Here is a 22,643-nt window from a genome sequence, read left to right as displayed (position 1 = left end):
TCTATGCAGGGGTTGTGTCCATGCAACCTACCACTCTCGCTGGCTGGAGCTTCCTCGTTGACTGGTAATCCTCTTTTCACACATTTTCGAGATTCTCGTTTAGGTGTTTCTTCTTTTCCAACCATCAAATTCAAAGTGAGTATCACTTCGACCTCATCTTCATCGTCAACCCATCATCATCATCATCATCATCATCATCATCATCATCATCGGCGTCGCTTCACGGATATAGGTTTATCTGGACTGGAGTCGAACAGAATAGGATATCATACTGACTAAAAGCTCTGCTCTCTGCTCGCTCGTTATTACAGATGGCTATCGGAAAAAACAAGAGGTTGTCCAAGGGAAAAAAGGGTATCAAGAAGAAGGTCGTCGACCCCTTCTCCCGAAAAGGTGGGTTGATCCTCTTTGAAAGACTGGATTGGATATGGGGAAGATAAATAAACTGACATTTGTCTGGACTCATCATCAATCAACCTTCACCTCCAACCCGCAAATCATCATCAACGGCAACTTTGATCGCAACTGCAATCTGATTACTTGGATATGGCATACGCTGGTGGATGGGTGAAATTGGACTTGTGCAGAATGGTATGACATTAAGGCCCCTTCGTTCTTCGAGAACCGAAATGCCGGAAAGACCCTTGTGAACCGAACTCAAGGTCTTAGTGAGTTCCCCATCACTAGCGATCGGGTAGCGACGGAGGTAGCGCAGGAACTGATCGTAGAGTTTTTGGATGATCGCAGAAAACGCCAACGACTCCCTCAAAGGCCGAATCCTCGAACTTTCGCTCGCTGATCTCAACAACGACCAAGAGCAAGGTTTCCGAAAGATCAAGTTGAGAGTTGAGGATGTTTCCGTGAGTCTGCGTTGCCATCGCTCGAACTTGATAGCGGTCATGCCGAGTCTCATCATTTGGACGTCGAAGCTGATGATATCTAAACGTCGCCATCGCTGTAGGGTAAAAACTGCCTCACTTCGTTCTACGGTATGGACTTCACCACCGACAAGGTCCGATCCGTCGTTCGAAAATGGCAATCTTTGATCGAGGCTCACGTCGACGTCAAGACCACCGATGGCTACTTGTTACGATTGTTCTCTATCGGTTTCACCAAGAGACAATTCAACCAAGTTAAGAAGACAACATACGCCCAATCATCTCAAATCAAGGAGATCCGAGGAAAGATGATTGAGATCATGAAGAGGGAAGCTGAGGGTTCAGACTTGAAGGAATTGGTTCAGAAATTCGTTCCCGAATCAATTGGTCGAGAGATCGAAAAGGCCGCCAAGGTGAGTTTGCTGCTTCACTCTTTTCGTCTCTGTCTGTCTTCGTTGCAGCACGAGGTCATAGAATAGCATCAAGATAGAATTGGAAGCTGATTGTCTGTTGCGCACCCCTCAGGGCATCTACCCACTCCACAACGTCTACGTCCGAAAATGCAAGATCATCAAGGCCCCCAAGATTGATGCTTCTAGACTTCTCGAACAACACGGTGAAGCTACCGACGCCAACACCGGTGCCAAGGTAGTCAAGTCCGGAGACTTTGTCGAACCCGAAGTTCTCGAGTCCGTATAAAGCTCTTTCGACTTCGTGATGAGATCATGTTTGGGATGATGGAGTTGCATGTATACCTATGGCAGACACATTATGATTCACAGAATCAGTCGCATTTGCATGAGTGCTGGTATCGATCAACTGAGCTAATGCAGCGTATTACACTCTGAGATCTGCCGCGTTTGCCCATGAATAATACTACAGTATACAGCTGTGGTGTTAAAAAGCCATTAGTCAAATTTGGTGATGATATCAGGCAGGAACGCGTTATCTGGTCTTGGCTATGGAAATCAGCCACATCAAACCACGTTACTCGTCCTCGTAACCAGTGCATCTGCGTCCTCGGTTTCTCATCAATTGTCAGGAGATTCAGTATCTAATTATCACTCATCCGTAGCCTAGCCTCCTTCCTTCACTCCTCAGTGTTGCCCCTCATCCTTTCCTTCGTGCTCGCCCCCCCTTCGCTCTTCGTTCATAGCTCTTTTCGCTCGGTCGAGGTGAGTCGAAGTAGTCTGGTGCTCTTCAGCCAGTCCTTGCTCCCACCCGGTCGCGTAAACTCCTTCCGCGCTACTTCTTCAAATCCGCAATATCAAGCTGACGTCTGTTTGACATATCTACTATACTCGGAACGCTCACCATCATCGCCTTCCATGAACTTGAACGGCTACAAACTCCCCATTTACGACTTCTGAATCTACACTCTCGGAGAAAAAGTGAGTCAGGTTAAACCTTCTTGATTCCCTGCCCATTCAATTCCCCTCTTTTCTCTCCACCTACAATTGTAGCACAGCTCAATAACTCACCTACTGCAATCTGTATAGACTCCCTCAATTCCCACAGCTTTCAACACCACCTGTTCGAACGTCACTACATCTATCTGTTCACTTCTTACGCTCACTTCAGTTAGCTAGAGGTACTTTCCGGTATCTCCTTCGACTTTAGTGATCCCTTTCATCTGTTAGGTCAGCTTATTTAAGCTCAACCCAATCATCATCGTTAGAATTTGTCTTCTTCAGGTATAAACGTTATCACCATATTCACGTGCGTATCACCTCCATTCATACCTTTCTTTCTCACACCTACTACCTCACCTCTCACACCTAAAAAGTGGGATTTGATCCTGCTCTTCCTTCTCCTTCACTTCCTCTTCAATCATCTATTCTTCTCTTCTTGTTGATCTTCGTCATCTGTTGCAACGAATTAGTCGTCACTTGCTTATACTTGGTCGTCTTTTCACGCCTTTGCATACTGCCATTCCGATCCATCCGGGCGTGTACGCCGCTTCTTGTTGCCTAATTACCCATCGAACCTACTTTGGCTGGCCACCCATTCTCCGTAACCTTCTCAACACTTCTTCCTTCTCTTCTGTTCCATCTCGCCAACGACTATACTGCATATATCTGTGTACATTACACGACTTGCACGACCTCTTTCATTCCCTTCGAACGATATCGATATCCTGCATCAACGACAATAAACCTATCAATATCTGATCGGTCGGCAATACCTCCTCGCGATACCACTTTTTCTGTCCCCTGATCATTCTTGTGAATAAACGTCACTGGTCGTATTGTACATCATGGATGTGAATCCGATAACCTCGCGATTGGCCCAATTACCCACTGGGCTCGCTTCACCTGGTTTCCCTCCCAATCAACAACAACAACAAACCCAAAACCCTTCCCATAACACACCTGGCGCCAACGATGTACGTTCTCTCGCCTCTGGCCAATCTCCGATGTACCTCGCAAACCTGTCAAATTCATCGTTTAGCCCAACTTACAGCCAATTCCTCTCGTCCTCGCTGGCTCAGTCGTTGGACGGGTTAGATCCCGATATTATGAAAGTGAGCTATTCCTTTCCTTTCCTTTCCTTTCCCTTCCCTTCCCTTTGCTTTGACCCTTGATGGCAGCTGACGCGTGAGGGTTCCCCATTTCATTTCGTAGCGTCCCTTTGACACGTCAACATTACCCGCAAATCCTATGAACGGGATGCAACCTCAGATAGACTCTTCCTCTTCCAACGTTGAAACCTTCCCTCCGAAAAAGGCGAGGTACGATGCTTCCGCTCAGCCATCACACATCGCTACGCCAGGTGGACAAACGCATTTTGGTGGGAACAAACATTTCACCCCAGGTCAATTCGGAATGGGAGGATCAAATAATGGGTTCACCGGTACACCTCTGAACCTTGGAGGACCGTTACATCAGACTCCGCAACAGACGCATGGTATGGGTCAACCTGGTTCTGCGACTGGTAATGGCATGCAGGGCACGCCATTTGGGATGATGAATGGACTGAATGGTATGATGGGAATGGGAGGATTTGGTATGGGCGGGTTCCCGTTGAACATGAATATGGTAAGCTTGCCATTCCCGCTGAGGAATCAAAAGCTTACAACGACGTCTAGCAAAATTACCCCGGATCGCCGATCGTGTCTCCCTCAATGAACCCTAATACCATGACGGGAAACTACGGTCCCGCTGCTGCTGCTGCCGCAGCCGCCGCTGCTGGAAACACGACGGGCCGAACGGTCTATGTCGGTAATCTCCCTTCTGGTGGGTCATCTAAGATTTCCAGGTCGTTTATCCGACAAAGCTGATTAATTATGTACAGAGGCGTCCGTCGACGAATTACTCAATCTGGTACGGTTTGGACCTATCGAGACTGTTCGACTCTTGCCGGAGAAATCATGTGTCTTCATATCGTTCCTCGATGGATCCACCGCGGCAGCTTTCCATGCAGATGCGTCGGTCAAGAAGCTGGCTCTTCACGGTCAAGAACTGAAGATAGGATGGGGTAAACCTTCGGTTGTCCACCCCAACGTTCAGGCTGCCGTAGCGAACAGTCAAGCTACGCGAAACGTCTTCGTCGGCAATCTGGATCCAGAAATGAATGAACAGGGCCTGAGGAATGAGTTGAGCAAATTCGGCCCAATCGACCAAGTCAAGATTGTTCGGGATAAGAACATCGGTTTCATCCACTTCTTGAGTATCGGAACTGCTGTGAAGGTGAGTCCGGCGCATTGCAACCCCTCAAGCTGAAGCACGACAACTCACGCTTGACTGCAGGTCGTTAATCAATTACCGGGAGAACCGGGATGGGAAGGCAAACGAGTCAACTACGGAAAGGTGTGTTCACCTCTCGTGCAGCGTGCCTGTCATCCAAAGCTAACAGATGGTACAGGATCGATGTGCATACGTGCCGAAAGCTCAGCAAGACGCTGTTCGTCAAGCTCAAACCCAAGCTATGACTGCAGTAGCCTCCCAACATTCTCAAATGCCAGGAACACCTTTCTCTTCCTTCTCTCCGATGACAGCCGGTTTCGGCGGATTCGGTACACCGGCTTCGGCAGGCTTTGGTTCTCCTCTTTTCGGCAATGGATTCCCCTCGGCTGGCGGTAGTGGATTCATGGATTCTAACGCAGCGGGTCAAGTCGGTAACCGAACAGTATACCTGGGGAACATACATCCCGATACGACGATTGAGGAGTTGTGTAATAACGTCAGAGGAGGAATGTTACAGCAGATCAAATATTTGCCTGAGAAGCATATCGCAGTGAGTCTCGCTCGATCTATCGACCATGTATACATGCAAAGATATCTTAGCTGACAAGTAGTCGCATGCAGTTCATCACATTTGTTGACCCTGCCGCAGCCATGCAATTCTACCAACATGGAAGTACGACCGGCTTGATGGTAACCTCGCGACGACTCAAGGTTGGATGGGGTAAAGCTTCAGGACCCCTTACACCGCCTTTACTCCAAGCTATTCAATCGGGGGCAAGTCGAAATGTGTACATCGGTCAGATCGCCGATTTCAGCTTGTTCACCGAGGCCAAACTTCGTCAGGATTTCGGAGAGTTTGGTGGTGAGTGCAACTGTTTTCGGTACAGAGAATTGCGACAGCTGACAACGGGACCTGCAGAGATCGACATGATCAATTTCCTTAACGAGAAAGGAGCTGCTTTCGTGAACTTGTATGTCGTTGATCAGTTCCTGACAGCGCAACTAGTGCCAGCATAGCTGACATTGGTCCGATGCTATAGCACTTCCATCCAAAATGCTCAAAAGGCTATCGAGGGTATCAAGCTCAAGCCTGAATACTCGACTTTGAGAATCTCATACGGAAAAGACCGATGCGCGAATCCTCCTAGAGCTTCTCAGTAAGTCGACTGTCTGTCCTCCTGACGTTGAATGTGGACTGGTGCTGACGATGTGATTGTATAGCCAAACTCCGGGTGGGAACAAATCACGTCACGTATCTGACCAAGCTCCGAAAGAACCTATAGTTCAAAACAACCAGAACAATGTTACTGAAGAGGTAGAGGAAGGAGGTCTACAAGACGGGGATTTCCCGATTGAGGACGATGATTATCTCGGAGAGGAATTGACAGATGTACCTGCGTCCTTCGAGTGATTGTTAGACATTGGCAGGGAGAGATGAAGAGGGGTTGTGAGCGATAGGTGGTGATGTAGGAATTGAGATAGTTCCATGTGGTCTTCTCCTAGTCTCTCATATGTGTCGGTCATTCGTTCATTCTGGTCTTTGTCATTCGATTCTGTTATTCATATGAAATGAGATGAATTATATATTCGGTCGTTTCGCTGCCGCTTCGCACGCGGTCTCTCTACTTCGAAGCCTGGTCGGTGTCGGGGTCATATGAACTAATCGCGAATTTGTAGCGACAGCGGACTCACTCGAGCTGTATGGTGTCCCCGCAATGTTCGCAGCAGCTGATTGATCTTCGGCCTATGCACTCTGCGCTGTCCTGCGCTCCAAAGGGGAATGTGCTTGCCTGGATTGAGAAGAAACATCGGCATGGGGTTCAGCGGATGTTTGCTATATATTTGTCACCACTTTTTGGTTTTCAGTTTGCGTTTGGAGTGTTGCGATAGTGGTTATTCGGCGAGACTTGAATTTACGTAATTAAATTGATCTCGTGCCGTCAGGCTCACAGGTTCGAACCCTGTATGCTCCGATTTTTTTTGACTTTTGCGGCGGATTCAAACATCGACGTTGCTCCCTCATGTCCGTCGAACACAACGACGCAGTGAAACATCTTTGCATGCGTGATTATGGAAGACGCATTGGAAGCGCTTGATGCTTCTGGACAGGCTTTTTGCTTTGTGACGATGTATCATTGAAGTCGTGAGGTCAGTCGTCCTGTGCACCGATAATGACATATGTGTGATGAACGGATATCAAACGAATTTTGCTCGCGGAGCCCGGTAAATGGAGGTTCAACTGAAATCTCATGTTACAACGTTACAACAACAAGAAATGTTCAATTCACACAGTCCCACATCAATTCAAACACATAAGTGAACAGTTCAACAATTCATCCCTCCCAATCAGTGGATTAGAAGACAGAGCCACACGAACACGATGAGATACGCAGTAATGGTCACTGGTCCCGCGGGAGCTGGAAAATCAACATTTTGCTCAGCTCTGATAACCCACGCTCAAACTATCGGTCGACAAGTGCATCTGGTCAATCTCGACCCGGCGGCTGACAAGTTCGAGTACGAGCCGACGATAGATATACGTGATTTGATCAACTTGGAGGATGTGATGGAAGAGCTGGAGTTTGGGCCGAATGGGGGGCTGATATATTGTTTCGAGTGAGTCCTGATGCTAGTCCTAGTCAGCGTTAAATATTTTGTCACGATTGTAACTTTCACTTTGAATTCCGTTGTCAATTTGCGTGAATATGAAGACTACATGAAGATGGAGGTGTGACTTGCCGCTCCTGCTTATCCTGTTCTGTTCATTCGAATTCAATGGTGCACACCTTTGACTGTCCACAATAACAACACTGTCTGAGCTGAGTGTAGCCGAGCCAAGCTAAGCTAACTCGGACTGCCCTCTCCCAGATATCTCCTGAACAACCTCGACTGGATAGAAGACGAGCTCGGCTCATACGAAGACGACTACCTAATCATAGATTGTCCGGGGCAGATCGAACTGTACACGCATATCCCGCTGCTACCTAGACTCGCGGCCTACCTGCAGACCAGCCTGAATTTCAGGATATCAGCGACGTACTTGATCGACTCGCAGTTCATGCAAGACAAGAACAAGTTCTTTGCGGGAGTGATGAGCGCGATGTCGTGCATGTTGTCTTTGGGCACAAGCATGATTTGCCTGATGAGTAAGATGGACCTGGTGAAAGATCAGAAGGGGAGGACGAAACGAGAAGTAGGCAGGTGAGTCGAAGTCTGCCTTCTCTCCTTCCGTTTCCTCGTCGTGCCAAGATGAAAATGAGACGGAGACATGTCATGGCATTTCAGCTCAAATAGTTCAATTCCACTTCGCCTCCATCTTTTCTTGCTTTGCAGGGTTAGACAATGCAAAGCTTTCAACACAACTGGCCACAGGTTGAAACTGACATGGCTTAACTTGATCTTGTAGGTATCTGGATCCGGATCCGACGTTGCTGTTCGATAGTCCCGACTCAGAGTCGAACCCGAAATTCAATGCGCTGAATAGAGCTGTTGTGGGATTAGTAAGTTCATACTTTCTGCATTACGCATAGAGTCGAACTTGTACAAGGAGCAGAATGCTGATGTGATGTGATGTATCTGAACCGGGTGTTTACAGATAGAAGATCAAAATATAGTATCCTTCCTGCCATTAGACGTGACATCTGAAGACTCGGTCAACACGGTTCTGAGCCATATAGATAACATGATGCAGTATGGTGAAGATGAGGAGCCAAAAGTACCGAAAGATATGGATGATGGTGAGTGTCGGTCGTGTGGTTGCCATATGGGCGTTAAATCGTTCGGTGTCAAGCTGACAAATGACTGTTGTACAGGTGACTTTGGAGATGACTAGAATACCTCTGGCGCAACGTAACATAATGTATGATGTACCATACGGACCAGAACAACTACGAGACTAGACCAGTCCTCCAACTAGGCTCTTTGGATCATACAATGGCCCATCCCGACCTACAACACAACCTGACTGACAATTCAGTTTGCTCGACCTGTTGACCGAAATCAGCTTCAAATTCCAAGAATCCCCTCGCACTGACGCTGAAGGCTATGTAAGATAGGGAACTCTCCACTCACGTAACTCCTTCAGGACTCGCTGGAATTCACTAGCGACCTTGTCCCAATCGGTATCCCTTCGTTTCTCCTCAGCTCGACTGGCTCGAAGCAGGGCGAACTTGACCTCGTCAGAAAGCGATACGAAGTATTCATACGGGACCGCCGACAGATCGAGACTCGGCTGATCTGGAAGACCGTCGTTTAGTATGTCAAATGGAGGCTCCGATGTAAGCTTCGGAATGGTTGTGGTAGAAATCGGACTGAGGGGAGAGAGGGGTTGTCGTCGTTGGAAATTGTTACCATGTTTATCATGTTTGGCGGACTAACGGATCTTTTAGCTCTGACTGACTATTGCTTCATCACCACAAGAGATCTCCAACGGCGAATGGGAACTCATTGTGACGCTGCTTTTTCCTTGTGCTGGTCTTTGGGCAGCAAGATCGTTCGTGGGATCCCGGATCAGCCTTCCCGACCAAGTATATTCCCCACCCCGCCGAGTAGCGTCAAGCATCACCCCTTCGTCCCCTAGCGCATCACCAATCTGCAGCCCTTTCGAGGCAGATACGTATCCCTCCTTGATCCACAACTTGATAGATCCGCTCAACGACTCGAGGAGAGGGTCACTGGCACATTCCCATTTCTTCAGAAAGAGCGCTAGGTTCTCATACGCTTTCACGTAGACCGGCAGACTCGGCACAGGTAGAGACTGACCGTATGAGAGGCGTAAGAATAAGGAAATGATGAATGAAGATTCGATGATGGGGTCGGTGAGGTGTATCTCTGGAAGGTTATTTAGATGCTCTCCTGACTTTGGGGAAGGTGGGGGAGTCGCCAATTGACCAGGACCTGGATTCGGACCGGATGTCGAGGAAAGGGTATTGCGGAATACGGTACTTCATAAAAGAAATAGAAAAATCAGAGATTGACCGACTTCGCTTCAGCTTCGACTTATCCGGTCGATGCAATTCAGAACGATGATGCTTTGTTGGTGGGACTGTCAAGAGGGTCCACTCACCTACATTGCAGAAGCTTAGTCTAGTGCACTTTGAAGCTTATTCCGTCAGAAGAGACCAAGGCTAAATCAGCGTGTCCAGCTTGGAAAGGCTCGTTGAGCGGCGTGAGGGTGTCCTCCGAGATGGTCGATAATTTGCGGGACGAGGGTGAAGAGAAGATCCCGGAGCTTGATCGTCTATGATGAGTCGCGTTGACTGGCGTAGGCATAAACTTGGACGCAGATACAGGCTTGAATTTCATTTTGGGCTTAACGCTCATTATGTCCACTTCGTTTCAGTATAAATGGACAAATACTGGGACTTGAGGTGATGAGATTGGTTGGACCCATGTCCACGACGTGAATGCTATCTTATGTTTTACATGGTCTGCAGCTGCAACATATACATTTCTGTAGACGAAAGTGAGCAGTGAATGTTGATGCAAGTCAAATACTCCGATTCCCTCGGATCAAGATGGATCTCAATAGGGTTCGCCAAAGGCCTATCGCACACACACACACACTACCACACAACTTCCGGAGAGCAAACCTTGGACGGTGATACTACTCGAACGGCAGACGAGACATGCTTGAACGTATAGACAGTATATGCATACATTAATCACATGATCATGCTAACTTTCTGAACCCCCCTTGAAAATACAGATCACTCATCCGGTATATAATAATTATACCTTCCCTCCTCTTCCCATGGTCTCCGACTTGAATAACTTGGACCATCATCAGCACCTTCTATATCCCGCATGTGTCCGGCCCATGATCCGGCCGCGGGCCTGACTTCCCACCCTTCACTACCTCTTCTCATCCTGGGCATTCTCTGTCCACCTAAAGGTCCCTCGTTGTGCTCATCATAATCCGATAGATATATCTCGGGGGAGCTCGATCTCGATCTCGAAGAGCCCTCGGAGATCGATCCGTAGTCTCTATCTTCGCCTGACGAGTACGCCTGCTCCTCATCTTTATCTACATCTTGGGGAGTGGTGGAATATTGGGACCGAGCTCGTATTTGGCTATTGGATGGGCGGAGATTCGGGTTGAATCCTTCGTTACCGTATATGAATGGCGAAGTACCGCTTGGTATAGGACGAGGATCAGGTAATCGACCGGGATCCTTGGGTGGCCATAGGTATTGCGCATCTGGATCTACTCAAAGGCACAAGGAGAATCACGGAGTCAGCGATGAACCTATGGGAATAGGATACATGGTCAATCTCGTATCATCACCACCACCTTGATATAAGCCAAACTTACTGTTTATACCATATCGTTCTCGCTCCGATTTCTGCTCAAACGTAGCCTCTCTTCGCTATTTCCGCTCAACCCCGAACGCCCATCACTCCCACTTCCATTCCCGCGAGTCACCTCGTCCGCGCTGCCGTACATCGTTGGGATGGTAGGAGGCAGAGGAAAAGGAGGCGGACCGTCACGATCCCGACGGGGAGCAACGATGTTGGCCCACTGAACCGAAGCTGTCGACTCACTACCTGCATCCGGGTTGACCGGGAACGATAGCCCGTCTCCGCGCATCGGTTGAGGCCATAACCACAGTAAAGGATTAGAACCTAGTACCGATTTGACGTTCTTATATAACCCAATGTTCTGCGCCAGGAGCATGTTTGTCAGTGGTTTTGCGTGAAGCGCGAACGACGGCAGTTGGTGAAATGCAGCTCACATAAGGATATTTGATCTCCTTGATCTTGCCCCTCCTTACCAACGTAGCTACTTTATCCTTCTCCCATCCTTCGATCGTCGTGCTGTTTCCGCAGGCCAAGTAGAGGTGATACATAGAGAACATCCCCACGCATAGCCAAACAGGTACACAGGCGGCGAAATTGAACACTATGAACAGGACGTCGTTAAGGGTGGGTTCCTCCTATTGACGAAAGGCGAGTATGAGCTTCCGGCTATTCGGGGATCAACGGGAGAAGATCCTCACGTATTGCTTGTATGATATAAAGAGGACTCTCTTGACGATCATAACCAGGTGATACGACGTCGCAATGTCTACCCAGAGCAGGAAACGGAGGAAGTGACCTTGATTATGGAATCCAACGCAGTTGGCGATCCATGGGCAGTGGTCTATAGCAGATAGAAGCGTGAGCAAGAACGAGAGCATGAAGAGGGGTCGAACTTACGGTCCAACTACATACACAGTCAACTGAAGTCAGTCAGGGAAGAGAGCTCTCGTTGCTGGGAATCTCACCTTGAGCTATAACGCAGATACGTCAGCTCAGCAGGTTATGATGGAGAGCGGAAAACTTACTATACATGTCCGGCATTGTCTGCAGTGATGGGCTACAACGATGCATCAGACCTGAAAAACACTTGCCAGTTGTATACAGGAGGATAAATGGACTCACCTCTTGGCGGTTTAAAATGCTCGCAAGTCTTACAATATCTCGGTGCATGATTGCCTTTCTTCACCTCCAACCCCTCTACAGCATTCAAATTTGGTCTCTAACCGACGACATTGCCGAAGGTGTCAGCGAGGTTTTGTCGTATTCTACTCGATCCTCTGTGTATGGAACTTACGTATCCGGTAGGAACTCCTCCTGGTGGGGTAATGACGCATAATCGATAGTTCCAAAAGACCATAAACACGCAGAAGCTGAATCGTTTGTACACAGCTCAGCACTCAATGCGATATCCAATTCTTCTTGACGCGTATGCCAAAATAGGGATGGAGACTCACTTGAAAGGAAGTAAAAGCTTCAATAAGTCCACGCTGACTTCTCTACCGTACCATGGCCACACAACGAAGATCTGCGAAGAGAAGGATATGAACGAGATCAAGAGTGAAGTACCGATGACCCTGTGCACGTCGAACATGGACTTTTCAGCGTGTTCTATCCTCGCCAAGCTAAGCTAGGAAGGATACTTACCATACGGTACCCCAGTCTCGAGCCATATCGCTCGACTGCAGGATCTTCAGAGCTGGCTGTCTATCGTCTTGCGTGATCGATGAATGGCAATCAAAAGGCAATCAAAGGAAGAAGGAAGTTGTTCATTTCATGCAGGAAACAAACGAATTCGGCTGTGTCATCTGAAACTCGCTTGAAACGAGACGCGGTAACACCGTAGCCGAAGGGCATCCACCGCAGAGGGAATCAGCTTACTCTGTCATCGATTCTGAAATCAAAGACATGCTTGACACGCAGATATGGTATTGATGATGCATGGTGTATGTAATATGATAGCAGTTGTAGTACATATCATCCGTTCGTATGACTGATCTTCGATACGGAATTTGGGCAGAGATAAGTGATTTGACTGGAAGACTAGTTAAGTTACATCGTGACACTACTACTCTTGGACGTCAACGAATCATGCTCTCTTCTCTCGTATCGGAACGTTCGCTGGGGCAGGTATGAAGCCCAGCACGCCTAGTGTGAGGGTGAAGAGAGCAGTAGCTGCGTTTTCAAAGCCAGCATTGGGTTATCAATCAGCCCAGCATCAACCCGATCTAGAAGTCTTCTCAGGCCAACGCTAGAACCACTAAAATCCCAGCGAACGCCTGATGAAAACTGCGATAGACTGGTGTCTAACGAAAACGAAAGCAGGGCACTCACTTCCCGCCATCGACCTGAAAACACCTAGACCCCTCTCGCCCTCCATCTGCTCCAGATTGGCATTCCCAACCGCCTTCACCGCGTCGACGGCAGAATGCAGTATACTTCGTTTACCAGCTTGCGAGAGAGACACCACTATACAAGTCCAACCTAGTAGAATCGTCGTTGTAAGAAGAGGTACGATCACCTTGAGCCGTGCGGACGTTTGCCATTTCGGGTACTATCGAGGAGTAGACTTCAGCTTTTCACCGCCGCCGTGGGGGAATCTAGGGCATCTAGCCTAATGGCTTGAGTCTTATGGTCACCGACCAATTGTGTGCCTCAACATGTGGGACGTGATGACCCCCTCACTCACATTCGGTATATAGCCTCTGAACCACGGAAGGAAAAGCACCAGGTAAAGGAAGATGAGCTAGCGCCGGAATCATCAGCTGCACTGGCTCTCACGACATTGGGCGAGGAGAAGGATCCGGCTGAGAAGGACTCACGATGGTAGCCGCATGAGCACTCAGTCCAACAAGCATCACCTTCCTACATACATTCCCCATTTCCACTCATCAGTCTTAGTCACTGCTCATGACCCGTTTGCACTGGCAGGGGAGACGAGCGTGCTCACCTGATCCAACCACCTTCATCGCCCAGTACATTCCGCACGGCATTCGGCAAGTCGGTGTACCAGCACCCAAAGGCTCCAAGTAGGACATATTTGCCATGCTTGACGAAAGCAGAAGAACGCGGTTTGATCGGTTTATCAAGTTGCGAGACGATTGTCTCGCTCGAATCGGACGGCAAGGAAGGTCTTCGCTTGGACGTAAACGCGTTTGAAGGACCTGACATCTTGTGTTTTTCTCTCGGGTTGATGATTGAGTCTTATATGGAGAATTGCAAACGCTGTGTCTCTGTATAGCTGTGGATGATGCGACAGTAGAGTAGATTGTGATGTTTGAAGACCACTACTATTGACTTGCTGCAGATGTCAATAAATGTTGAATGTCGAAATGAATAAATTGGGGAATGAGATGAAGCTATGACGCGGATTTAACGTAAACCGCTCTGCAAACGTGTATGTTTGTGTGTAGCTGTGTATGTGTGCCTGTGGGTCTTCGCCACCAGGATTAGCCTTGATTAGAAAATAATTCTAATCCATACTAGAAAACTTCCCTAACTCCTTGTTGTTCTCATTTCACTAGCAATCAAATAACCCCCCGTATGCTGACCAAAGGCGCGAAGGGCAAAAAGGCAAAAAGGCAAAAGATATCTTTTGTGATCTTGTGTATGTGCCAAGATATGGTTTCCAGAAATTGTGTACCGGTCTTGCGACGCAATACAACGTTAGGATTGTTTTTTGCAATCAGCAATTGCTTCGACTCGGATTTCTCCTCACTGTCAGAAGCTCTAACCCTAGCATAAGGACTGTCTACCCCTTATCTTCAGATGTCCGTTGGAAACTGTAATTGCGGCGCGAAGGTGGGTTAAGTAACCTGTATTGTGGCGAAATGGGGGTTGTGCAGAGATGTGACGAAGCCAAGCCAGAAGAGTCTTTTTTCTCTTCTGTTCACTCATGAGCTAGCACAGTGGGTCATCACACGCTATGTGAGCGAAGGCATCTTGGATAGCAGCACCACGATGCATATCATCAAGTTCTTCTAGCCTTTAAACAGTCCTCATTTTTTCTATCCCCTAACCTAAGATCGCGTTTCAAGTATTAGAAAGCCTTTACTTGACCCTTCTCCTCGGGCGTACCGAAGATATCTACAGGCCAGCTAGTCTCGTATTCGTAAGGAATGTTAGATCGGACTTGATTGGCCAATCCCACCTTATTGATCTCCTCGAGATCAGCGTCGGAAAGCTCAAAGTCTTCGAAGTTGGACTATGACACAACAGGAAACGCGAATCATCAGCATGTCAACGCGAATTGGACACTTTAGGGCGTGAGACGAGGAACGTAAGATGTGAGACGTGATATAAGCCTTGACTCACCTTGATTCGAGCTGGAGTGACAGATTTGGGGATGACGACGAAACCCTGCTTAGCTACCCAAGCAATCAATACTTGAGCAGGCGATTTGCCCAATCGATCGGCGATCTTCTTGATTTCGGGATGATCGATGACTCTGGGTTTACCAGTGATGTTATTTCCCAAGGGCGAGTAGGCAGTGATGATGATCCCGTTGTCATTGCCTGTTTACACGTGTAAGCGTCAGTATTGCTCCTGTATGACAGTTTTCCTGAGGGCTATCGCTGTTTATGTTTGACGTTGAGATCACTTACAGAATTTGAACAATTCAGGTTGGATCAAGCTGGGGTGCAGCTCGATCTGGTTCATAGCTGGAGTGACACCCGTAGCATCGATGACCTTCTTCAATTGTTCCACGGTGAAGTTCGATACACCGACAGCCTTAACTTTCTCGGTCTCCTTGGAGATCCTAACAAGTTCCTTCCATGTATCCACGATGGACGGTCCACCCTTCTCGGCAGATTCATCTAGTTGGACTACTCCACTGGAGTCTTTAGGGAAGAGGTCCTTTCCAGGCTTGAAAGCGACTGGCCAGTGGATAAGGTATACATCAAGGTACGAAGTACCGAGCTGCTTCAATGTAAGGTCGAGATCCGCCTCGACGTCTTCCGGTCGGTGAGAGTTGTTCCATAGTTTAGATACTAAGGTGAGTTCTTCTCTGGGTACTCCGGAAGCTTTGATACCGGTAGCGACCTACAGACGTGTCCACGTCATACAGCATGAGTACCTGTGCGGTATACAATCTCTTACGAGGAGGAGAGTGGAAATAAGACTCACCTCATCTTGGTTTTCTGCGATTTTGCGAGACTCGGATCAGCTGGCGGACACACGGGCCGAACGGCTACCTGTTTAAACGAAATACGTACGGTAGACCTATTCCCGACGAAGATCAGCGATTCCGTCAAGCAGTACCATGAATGAAATGGGGAACTCACCAAAGCACAATCAATGTGTCTGTATCCAACTTTGATAGCTTCCTCCACGCTGCAGGCGAAGTATTGGTGTCAGCACCTTACGCCTCTATGCTAGACATATCGCAGGGCACATGTTTACAAATTGACAAATTGGCGTGGATGGTACTCACGCTTTCTCAACCTCTCCTGGAGCAGCTTGCCAAGTTCCGTAACCAATTTGAGGTACGATTACGCCGTTGTTACTGTATCACGGGATGAGAAAGAGGAGTGATCAGCTCCTGTCACGTTCATACTCGCCTCATGTCCATCCCTGCCTCGCTTGAATCACTTCCTTGCGCAAGGTTGTGCGATGGAAATAAACATCGGACTGCCGAGAAAAGCGGGAATGGTGATCACTCACAGCTTGACAGTTCGACCTAAAGACATCTTGATGAGATTTTGTTACGCTTTCTTATATACAATGAGATTCGAGCAATATACAAGATACTATTTTTTTGTGGATAGGAAAGAACAGAGATGGAGAAAACAAAAGTAGAAATGAGAGATATAACATACACTACACAACTTACTACTGCCAGCGATGAGAAGGAGGACTGAATGTGACACCCGGAACGAAGTGGACCGATGACACAATCTCGGCCAATATCCGGACTTCACATTGACAGACACGTGGGCAACAGCCTGTTAAATGCGGGGAAATCATGGATCTTCCAGTTCAAGTTCAAGAGCGGAGACTGAAGCGATATGCATGCTATTGTTTCTGGCCCGTGGGGAAGATACCTTAGCAGACTTCGCTTCTAGGCAGTGTCAGGTTGACCACAAGCGCAGATGTACGAGTCTGACCGATATCTGCAGCGTTCTCGCTAGCTTGGCCGTGCCAAGTCATGTCATAAGACCACGAGGTAGACCAGCTAGTCGTGATAATACTTGTTGAATTTCTCAATCAGCTCAGGATCATGCTACCACAATCTCATCAGCACTCGAGAAGTCCAAGGCGAAAGGCGGTTGATCCGGATCCAGCTGCTCACCCTGTATTTCGATTGGAATCCCGAAAATCCTTCTCTGAGCACGAATATCTCTTGAGCGGTCGACTCTGGAAGAGCATGTGAGCGGGTCTCGGCGTATATCTAACAAAGAGGATCAGGTTAACCATCTTCATCAGCGACTCGCATATCAGGGAGCTCCGAAGGTACTTATCAGCACTCACTCTAGCAGCCTTCGGGCCTCTGGTGTATGCTTTCTCAGTCAGTGCTCGTGAAGCCGGTGAATAGCAGTAGATCGGCTCACCGAGCTTGCGATAACGCGCAGTCTATCGGGAGCGTGGTCGTCAGCTACGTGGCGGTTGACTGCTTGGCTGAGGATCGTGCAAAGTCAAGCATGGGACAACTTACGGAATATCACCTTATGAACTACAGTCAACAGGTATACGATAAGCTCACGATTTTGGCCTGGCGCTCAGTGGGCCAAATGGGGATCAAGCAAGACGTACCATCTTGTAGTTTCTTGACTAGCTCATCTACTGTAGCATGGAATGTATCGCTTGGGTAATTTATAGCTGAGACAATGTTTCCGCCCTAGACCCTCAATGTGATACAATGTCAATTCCCGACGTCTCGGCGCTTAGGCGGTCTTGGTTTCTCAGATAGAAGCGGGATGGCTAGGTGTAGACATGTGATTGAAGGGATAGAAGGCATTCCTTTTGATCTGATGATCTGACTCACCACAAAATCACTGTCCCGTACATCTACTACTGCGAACTCCTTCAGCGAAGACGCGGGTTTCGATTTAATCAGTTCTGCTAATTGCTATCGACCATACAAAGTGTTTGGGCGTTCGAACATCGTATAGCGTCCATGGGGATGCATGCAATGCGCAATTCGCGGAGACAACAGAATGAGTGAAGTAAGAAGATGATCGTAAGGCGTTATTGACATCAATTCTATCAGCATTTCATTCATGTGTACACGTTCAGTTAAGATGCTATACGAACCTCAGCAGTGATATATTTATATGGCAGACTGAATGACATCGCGTCGCGCTTCTGTGTCTGTGTCTGTGTCTGCACGCCGTATCCGCCTGATCCTATGCTAGTCCTATAAGCGAGTCTGTATCGATGTCTGAAGATGCTCGAGGAGAGCTGAAGCATGTATATGTATATGTATAATTTGTAAAGACGGGTATGAAGTTGTGCTACCCAATCAAATGAAATTGAAAGCAAATCCGTAATCCACAATAATGAGTCGCCTCACTGATTTTCGGGTGATCACCTCCACCCGCCCTCATTCTTACATCTCGAATTTGTTATATCGTCCGTATTTCTCTTTTCCATTTCGTCAACTTACACCTCGTTGCCCTGAGAAGAAAAGAACGTAATCAATATGTCCTTCGCCAGAGCAGGTCTGCGTACCCTTGTAAGTTCCACTTGTCACTCCGTATCGAGTAGCGACGAAAAGGTCGGGCTGGCTGACTCATCGTTCTTTCGCCGCTAGCGATCTCTTCCTCCCTCCCAAGTATATCGATCGTCAGTCTTGATACATCAACGAAGATTGATATCTGATGAGGCTCGGAAATTGATTGACAATGTAAGTGGCCCTTGACCCTTGCCCTTCACAACATTCTCGATCGCCGTGATCATTATCCCAAAGAGTCCAAGAGTCCTCACTGGGAACGGTAAAGATGTGTCGTAATTCACCTCTGCGCTGCCGGTTCTATATTTCGGTGTTCTGCTAAGATCGAAGCAGGAAGGGGCAAGGCCTTCAATAACAAGCAGACATAGCTGACAATCTCCCTTTTCGAACGGTCAGGCCGTCCAATCGAACCCCTTAGTGGTTTTCATGAAAGGTACCCCTGAAGCACCTCAATGTGGTTTCTCAAGAGCGGTGTGTCAGATTTTGGATGTCCAAGTGAGTGTCATCGCGCACCCCTCCGGAATCAGGTGTCTCATTTCCAGCATCACTTATTGAGGCCCAAGGAGGAATGCTAACCGATACCACTTCCTAGGGCGTGCCAAGGGAGAAGATCGTTTCGTACAATTGTCTAGAAGACCAAGAGCTCAGATCCGCTATCAAAGAATACAGGTAAGCCGATCACACTTTTAAACCTGCCTCATACTTCTCAAGTGGAAGGCAGTCCCGACCTATCATCATTCTGGACTACTATGTACTGACATCAACGGCTTTCGCCTTATAGTGAATGGCCAACGATCCCTCAAGTGTACGTCAAGGGAGAATTCGTCGGAGGATGCGATATCGTTCTATCAAGTGAGTGGTCTTTCGTCAGCTCTGATTTTGCGGAGCGTCTCCTTCTTCATCCTCCGAATTCATAGTTGATAAGGTACTGCTTAGTGCACCAAAGCGGGGAGCTTGAGAACCTGCTTATCAAAGAAGGATTGGCACCCCCTCTCCCGGAGGAAGAACCTGCTCCTAAAGCTTAGATATAGTATTATGCATAATTGATCTCCGCACTGGCCATGTCTACCTCAGTCAGACAACGAAGAACTTGTGACAAAGCATTTCGCATGCTCTTGCGACGGGGGCGAGTGCGATGAAGGATGATTGCGCTGTGCTCATGCTGGATATAATGCAAGTCTACAATGCTACTATGGGTTTCCACTTGACTCTACTTCTTACCATACCCTCCCCATGGATTTGGCCATTTATCAGTCTTCTTCCTCATCCTCGGCATACTCCTCTTGAAGTACTCCCAACCCAGACTCATCAGTTCTCCTCCAGCATCATATGGAGAAGGTATCTCCGAATATCCAGGTCGGGCAGTCGGGTGTCGCACGTAGACTGCTGAACAAGTAAGGTACGACGGCAGTATATAAGCCGGAACGAAGATGTGCGGTTGTGCGTAGGAAGGTAGGTTGAAATGCGATGTCGATGTCGAATCCGATGTGAAGGTGGACGGGGTAGAATCGGGTAAAGAAGTGGTTATTGGAGTCTGGGAAGCGGCGGAAGCTTCAGTAAATGAGGAGGAATCTGCGTCTCCGGATGACGAGGCGGTAGCGCCTACTTCTTCTGCCGATTCTGATTCTGCATCGACAGCTTCTGATGGTGGTGTCTCAGTTCCTGTTTCCGCTCCTTCTGCAGAGGAGGGGGTTGGAGTGGGCGGTCGAAGCATGTGAATGTGTTTAGGATCTATCGAGAAGAGATCTCCCGGTTCGAGCATTACATTCGGATTGCGGATCTGCAAGACAACATATTTATCATCAGCATCAGCATGCTTCATCGTGCAATGTGTTCTTACAATGCCGAGCAAGGTCATTCAGCAATAATCAGGCGGGGAAACAGCACTCACAACTTGTCCATTGAGCTTGACATGCCCTTGAACGACATACCTCCTCGCCTCCCATACACTCTGCGCAAAACAACTCCTGAAAATCAACACGTCCAGTCTCCTCTCCACATCCGCAAAGAGCATCGTCCCTATTGGCGCCTTTGAATTCTTCTCTTTCCTTTTCTGACTCCTTTCTTCGCTCGTTCGACCCCCTGATCGCTCTCTACCTTCGACCCATTTATTCATCTCGCTCGAGTCTCCACTGCTGCTCTCATGTATCGCCGGTAATTTCTCGGGCATGTACCATCTCGAGAACTTCGTATAACCAATATGATCGCCATGATAGCCCCTCAAAAGTCGTTTGGCCGTGAATCGGAGTTGGTAAGGCGTCGAATTTGTCCGTGTGAAGTCGTGTGATCGTTTTATGGGTGAATCGGGGGATGTGCGTTGCCATAAATTAAAAAGGTTTTCGGGCGCCCAGCTCTGTAATATACGCATGTGCGATCAGCGCTTCATCTAGACGTTTTGAGGATTCAATGTCGAATATGAGTCTGCAATTGAGAAGACCAGGCCAACTTACCATACGCGGTATTGCCCTATTGTAGTTGAACACATTCCTTGCAGCTGGCTTGAGAGGCATTTTGGCGAGTCCCCAGACGAGGAAGGATGGCTCTGGATAACTGAAGTTGATATCAATCTGCTTTCTGCCAATCGCCTATGCGTTGATTATCGTCGAGATGTCCAAAATTCGGATAGAGATGGAGGCACTTTCCAAAAAGTCGGAAAGTGCGTGAGAAATAGGCGTCCCAAGTATCATACTCCGTTTCGCCTGAGCCTAAATAGCGCTCGCCTGTCAGACATCACGTGGTTTTTCGTCATCTCCTTCGATCTCGCTTGATGACCTCTACTCTGTTATAAGATCGCCCTCATCTGATCTTACTTACATGCATTCATCTCATTCATAGGTAGCCTGAATATCAATTAGAGTATAACATCAATCAGCAAAGCGGTCCACCATGGCTCTCACAGACTATATCCCAGGCGAATCTTCCTCCCACAAGGGAGCGAACGATATCCCAGCACCTCGATCGGACGCAACGGTCAATGCCCCTCCACCGGAACAACACAAACGAGTAGCGGATTTCGTCAAAGTGAGTAACCCGCTCCCTTACTTGGTCACTAGGTATCTCATGATGCGTCTGGAGGACCAGAGCTGATCCGGTCTGATTGTTTACGAAAATAGGAAGCACCGAATGCCAGGTATGCCCAAGTTTTCCGATAGTCTTGACCTTCGTCAAAACCGCAACTCTTGCAGCGGCTCGATCGGATCGGCTAGTTTGCTGACTTTCTGAAATTACCGCTCCTCAGATACACATTCGATTCGAGGCGGAATGCAGACGCGGCTGATGCTGAGCTGTGTCGATATACCCCCGAGGGAGGGAGGAGCTGTATCAAGGTGAGCTCAAATCATCATCCCGACCTATGACCGAATGCAGGTCGTAGCTGATACTCGGATGCCGATGTGTAATTGACAGCTCGCTCTAGCAAGTGCATCATTGTTCAAGAGCATGCAATCGCTTGGTGAGTTCGTCTCAGCTGCAATATCTCGACACACTTGGCGTGCAATGTGAGCTGACATGACTATGAGTGTGCCAGGATTCTACTGTGCACTTCCTGCAGAGCCAACACGCACACAAATGGAATGTACTAGGATTCCTCGTTAGTCAGGCGGTAGTCGATCAATAATTGTCTCAAGGATGGGACTGGCTCCAGAGGAAGAAGAAGAAGAGCATCAGTAGCAAGGAAATATCAAAACAGTCATGTATCATATGCATTCGCGTTCAATCCCTCCGCTAACAGTGTTACGTGAAGACTGACTGTATACGGAGGCGGCTTACGATTGACTGAATGGATGTGTATATATGCATGTGAATATGACATGAGTATTGAAGGCATGGATGTACAAATATTTACTGATCAAGACAAAATATGGGAAGGATCATAATGCGCAGATTGGCCAATTAAGATGGTTCGTATATCTACATGGAGCCGGAGAAATGTTTAACACAGTGGCTCGTAATCATTAACTGATGAATTCATTGGATTTCCAATCTTTCTCTCGATTCATTTTGACTCGACTGACGAGCTTCTCATCGCTGATTTTTCGCTTCCGCCCCTCAAAATGCCATTGGCATTGGACCTAGGGACAAGGTTGTATATCAGCGCCACCCTCATACCTG

General features: G+C 48.0%; 11 protein-coding genes across 11 annotated transcripts; 5 read left to right on the top strand and 6 right to left on the bottom strand.

The window, feature by feature from the left end:
• Positions 1-311: 311 nt before the first annotated feature.
• On the top strand, positions 312-1,577 carry I303_103438 (40S ribosomal protein eS1; the record flags this gene model as incomplete). Its single annotated transcript, XM_018406783.1, has 5 exons — positions 312-393; positions 588-668; positions 748-860; positions 962-1,291; positions 1,404-1,577. The coding sequence occupies 5 exons, from the start codon at positions 312-314 to the stop codon at positions 1,575-1,577; spliced, it is 780 nt and encodes a 259-aa protein (XP_018263591.1).
• A 1,558-nt stretch (positions 1,578-3,135) lies between these two features.
• On the top strand, positions 3,136-5,975 carry I303_103437 (uncharacterized protein; the record flags this gene model as incomplete). The annotated part of the gene is made up of 10 exons (XM_018406782.1): positions 3,136-3,402; positions 3,503-3,916; positions 3,967-4,114; positions 4,173-4,567; positions 4,628-4,687; positions 4,743-5,114; positions 5,186-5,426; positions 5,484-5,535; positions 5,605-5,721; positions 5,786-5,975. The coding sequence occupies 10 exons, from the start codon at positions 3,136-3,138 to the stop codon at positions 5,973-5,975; spliced, it is 2,256 nt and encodes a 751-aa protein (XP_018263590.1).
• A 969-nt stretch (positions 5,976-6,944) lies between these two features.
• I303_103436 (uncharacterized protein) lies at positions 6,945-8,396 on the top strand (the record flags this gene model as incomplete). Its single annotated transcript, XM_018406781.1, has 5 exons — positions 6,945-7,180; positions 7,433-7,765; positions 7,971-8,064; positions 8,160-8,301; positions 8,377-8,396. 5 exons carry the CDS (start codon positions 6,945-6,947, stop codon positions 8,394-8,396), a joined length of 825 nt encoding a protein of 274 aa, XP_018263589.1.
• A 140-nt stretch (positions 8,397-8,536) lies between these two features.
• I303_103435 (uncharacterized protein) lies at positions 8,537-9,886 on the bottom strand (the record flags this gene model as incomplete). The annotated part of the gene is made up of 5 exons (XM_065968755.1): positions 8,537-8,550; positions 8,636-8,795; positions 8,964-9,507; positions 9,630-9,649; positions 9,854-9,886. The coding sequence occupies 5 exons, from the start codon at positions 9,884-9,886 to the stop codon at positions 8,537-8,539; spliced, it is 771 nt and encodes a 256-aa protein (XP_065824827.1).
• Positions 9,887-10,272: 386 nt separating this feature from the next.
• I303_103434 (uncharacterized protein) lies at positions 10,273-12,534 on the bottom strand (the record flags this gene model as incomplete). The annotated part of the gene is made up of 11 exons (XM_065968754.1): positions 10,273-10,769; positions 11,108-11,225; positions 11,299-11,499; positions 11,563-11,705; positions 11,762-11,768; positions 11,830-11,835; positions 11,890-11,921; positions 11,987-12,083; positions 12,159-12,234; positions 12,319-12,438; positions 12,509-12,534. 11 exons carry the CDS (start codon positions 12,532-12,534, stop codon positions 10,273-10,275), a joined length of 1,323 nt encoding a protein of 440 aa, XP_065824826.1.
• Positions 12,535-12,950: 416 nt separating this feature from the next.
• On the bottom strand, positions 12,951-14,032 carry I303_103433 (uncharacterized protein; the record flags this gene model as incomplete). The annotated part of the gene is made up of 5 exons (XM_018406778.1): positions 12,951-13,036; positions 13,196-13,415; positions 13,551-13,607; positions 13,684-13,726; positions 13,812-14,032. The coding sequence occupies 5 exons, from the start codon at positions 14,030-14,032 to the stop codon at positions 12,951-12,953; spliced, it is 627 nt and encodes a 208-aa protein (XP_018263586.1).
• Positions 14,033-14,900: 868 nt separating this feature from the next.
• I303_103432 (uncharacterized protein) lies at positions 14,901-16,551 on the bottom strand (the record flags this gene model as incomplete). Its single annotated transcript, XM_018406777.1, has 6 exons — positions 14,901-15,065; positions 15,176-15,375; positions 15,466-15,904; positions 16,078-16,195; positions 16,296-16,367; positions 16,526-16,551. The coding sequence occupies 6 exons, from the start codon at positions 16,549-16,551 to the stop codon at positions 14,901-14,903; spliced, it is 1,020 nt and encodes a 339-aa protein (XP_018263585.1).
• A 485-nt stretch (positions 16,552-17,036) lies between these two features.
• Positions 17,037-18,154, bottom strand: I303_103431 (uncharacterized protein; the record flags this gene model as incomplete). The annotated part of the gene is made up of 8 exons (XM_018406776.1): positions 17,037-17,084; positions 17,154-17,252; positions 17,333-17,351; positions 17,413-17,434; positions 17,517-17,534; positions 17,615-17,699; positions 17,847-17,930; positions 18,116-18,154. 8 exons carry the CDS (start codon positions 18,152-18,154, stop codon positions 17,037-17,039), a joined length of 414 nt encoding a protein of 137 aa, XP_018263584.1.
• Positions 18,155-18,503: 349 nt separating this feature from the next.
• I303_103430 (Grx4 family monothiol glutaredoxin) lies at positions 18,504-19,558 on the top strand (the record flags this gene model as incomplete). Its single annotated transcript, XM_018406775.1, has 6 exons — positions 18,504-18,536; positions 18,615-18,707; positions 18,930-19,028; positions 19,126-19,202; positions 19,315-19,385; positions 19,470-19,558. 6 exons carry the CDS (start codon positions 18,504-18,506, stop codon positions 19,556-19,558), a joined length of 462 nt encoding a protein of 153 aa, XP_018263583.1.
• Positions 19,559-19,743: 185 nt separating this feature from the next.
• Positions 19,744-21,043, bottom strand: I303_103429 (mitochondrial 37S ribosomal protein uS4m; the record flags this gene model as incomplete). The annotated part of the gene is made up of 3 exons (XM_018406774.1): positions 19,744-20,313; positions 20,425-20,886; positions 20,984-21,043. 3 exons carry the CDS (start codon positions 21,041-21,043, stop codon positions 19,744-19,746), a joined length of 1,092 nt encoding a protein of 363 aa, XP_018263582.1.
• Positions 21,044-21,419: 376 nt separating this feature from the next.
• I303_103428 (uncharacterized protein) lies at positions 21,420-22,127 on the top strand (the record flags this gene model as incomplete). Its single annotated transcript, XM_065968753.1, has 5 exons — positions 21,420-21,554; positions 21,647-21,663; positions 21,772-21,859; positions 21,939-21,984; positions 22,060-22,127. The coding sequence occupies 5 exons, from the start codon at positions 21,420-21,422 to the stop codon at positions 22,125-22,127; spliced, it is 354 nt and encodes a 117-aa protein (XP_065824825.1).
• Positions 22,128-22,643: the final 516 nt, after the last annotated feature.

The sequence above is a fragment of the Kwoniella dejecticola genome, chromosome 4 (assembly GCF_000512565.2).
Source record: "Kwoniella dejecticola CBS 10117 chromosome 4, complete sequence".
Lineage (NCBI taxonomy): Eukaryota > Fungi > Basidiomycota > Tremellomycetes > Tremellales > Cryptococcaceae > Kwoniella > Kwoniella dejecticola.
The sequence above is the reverse complement of the archived record's forward strand: the minus strand, read 5'-3'. Positions and strand labels throughout refer to the sequence as shown.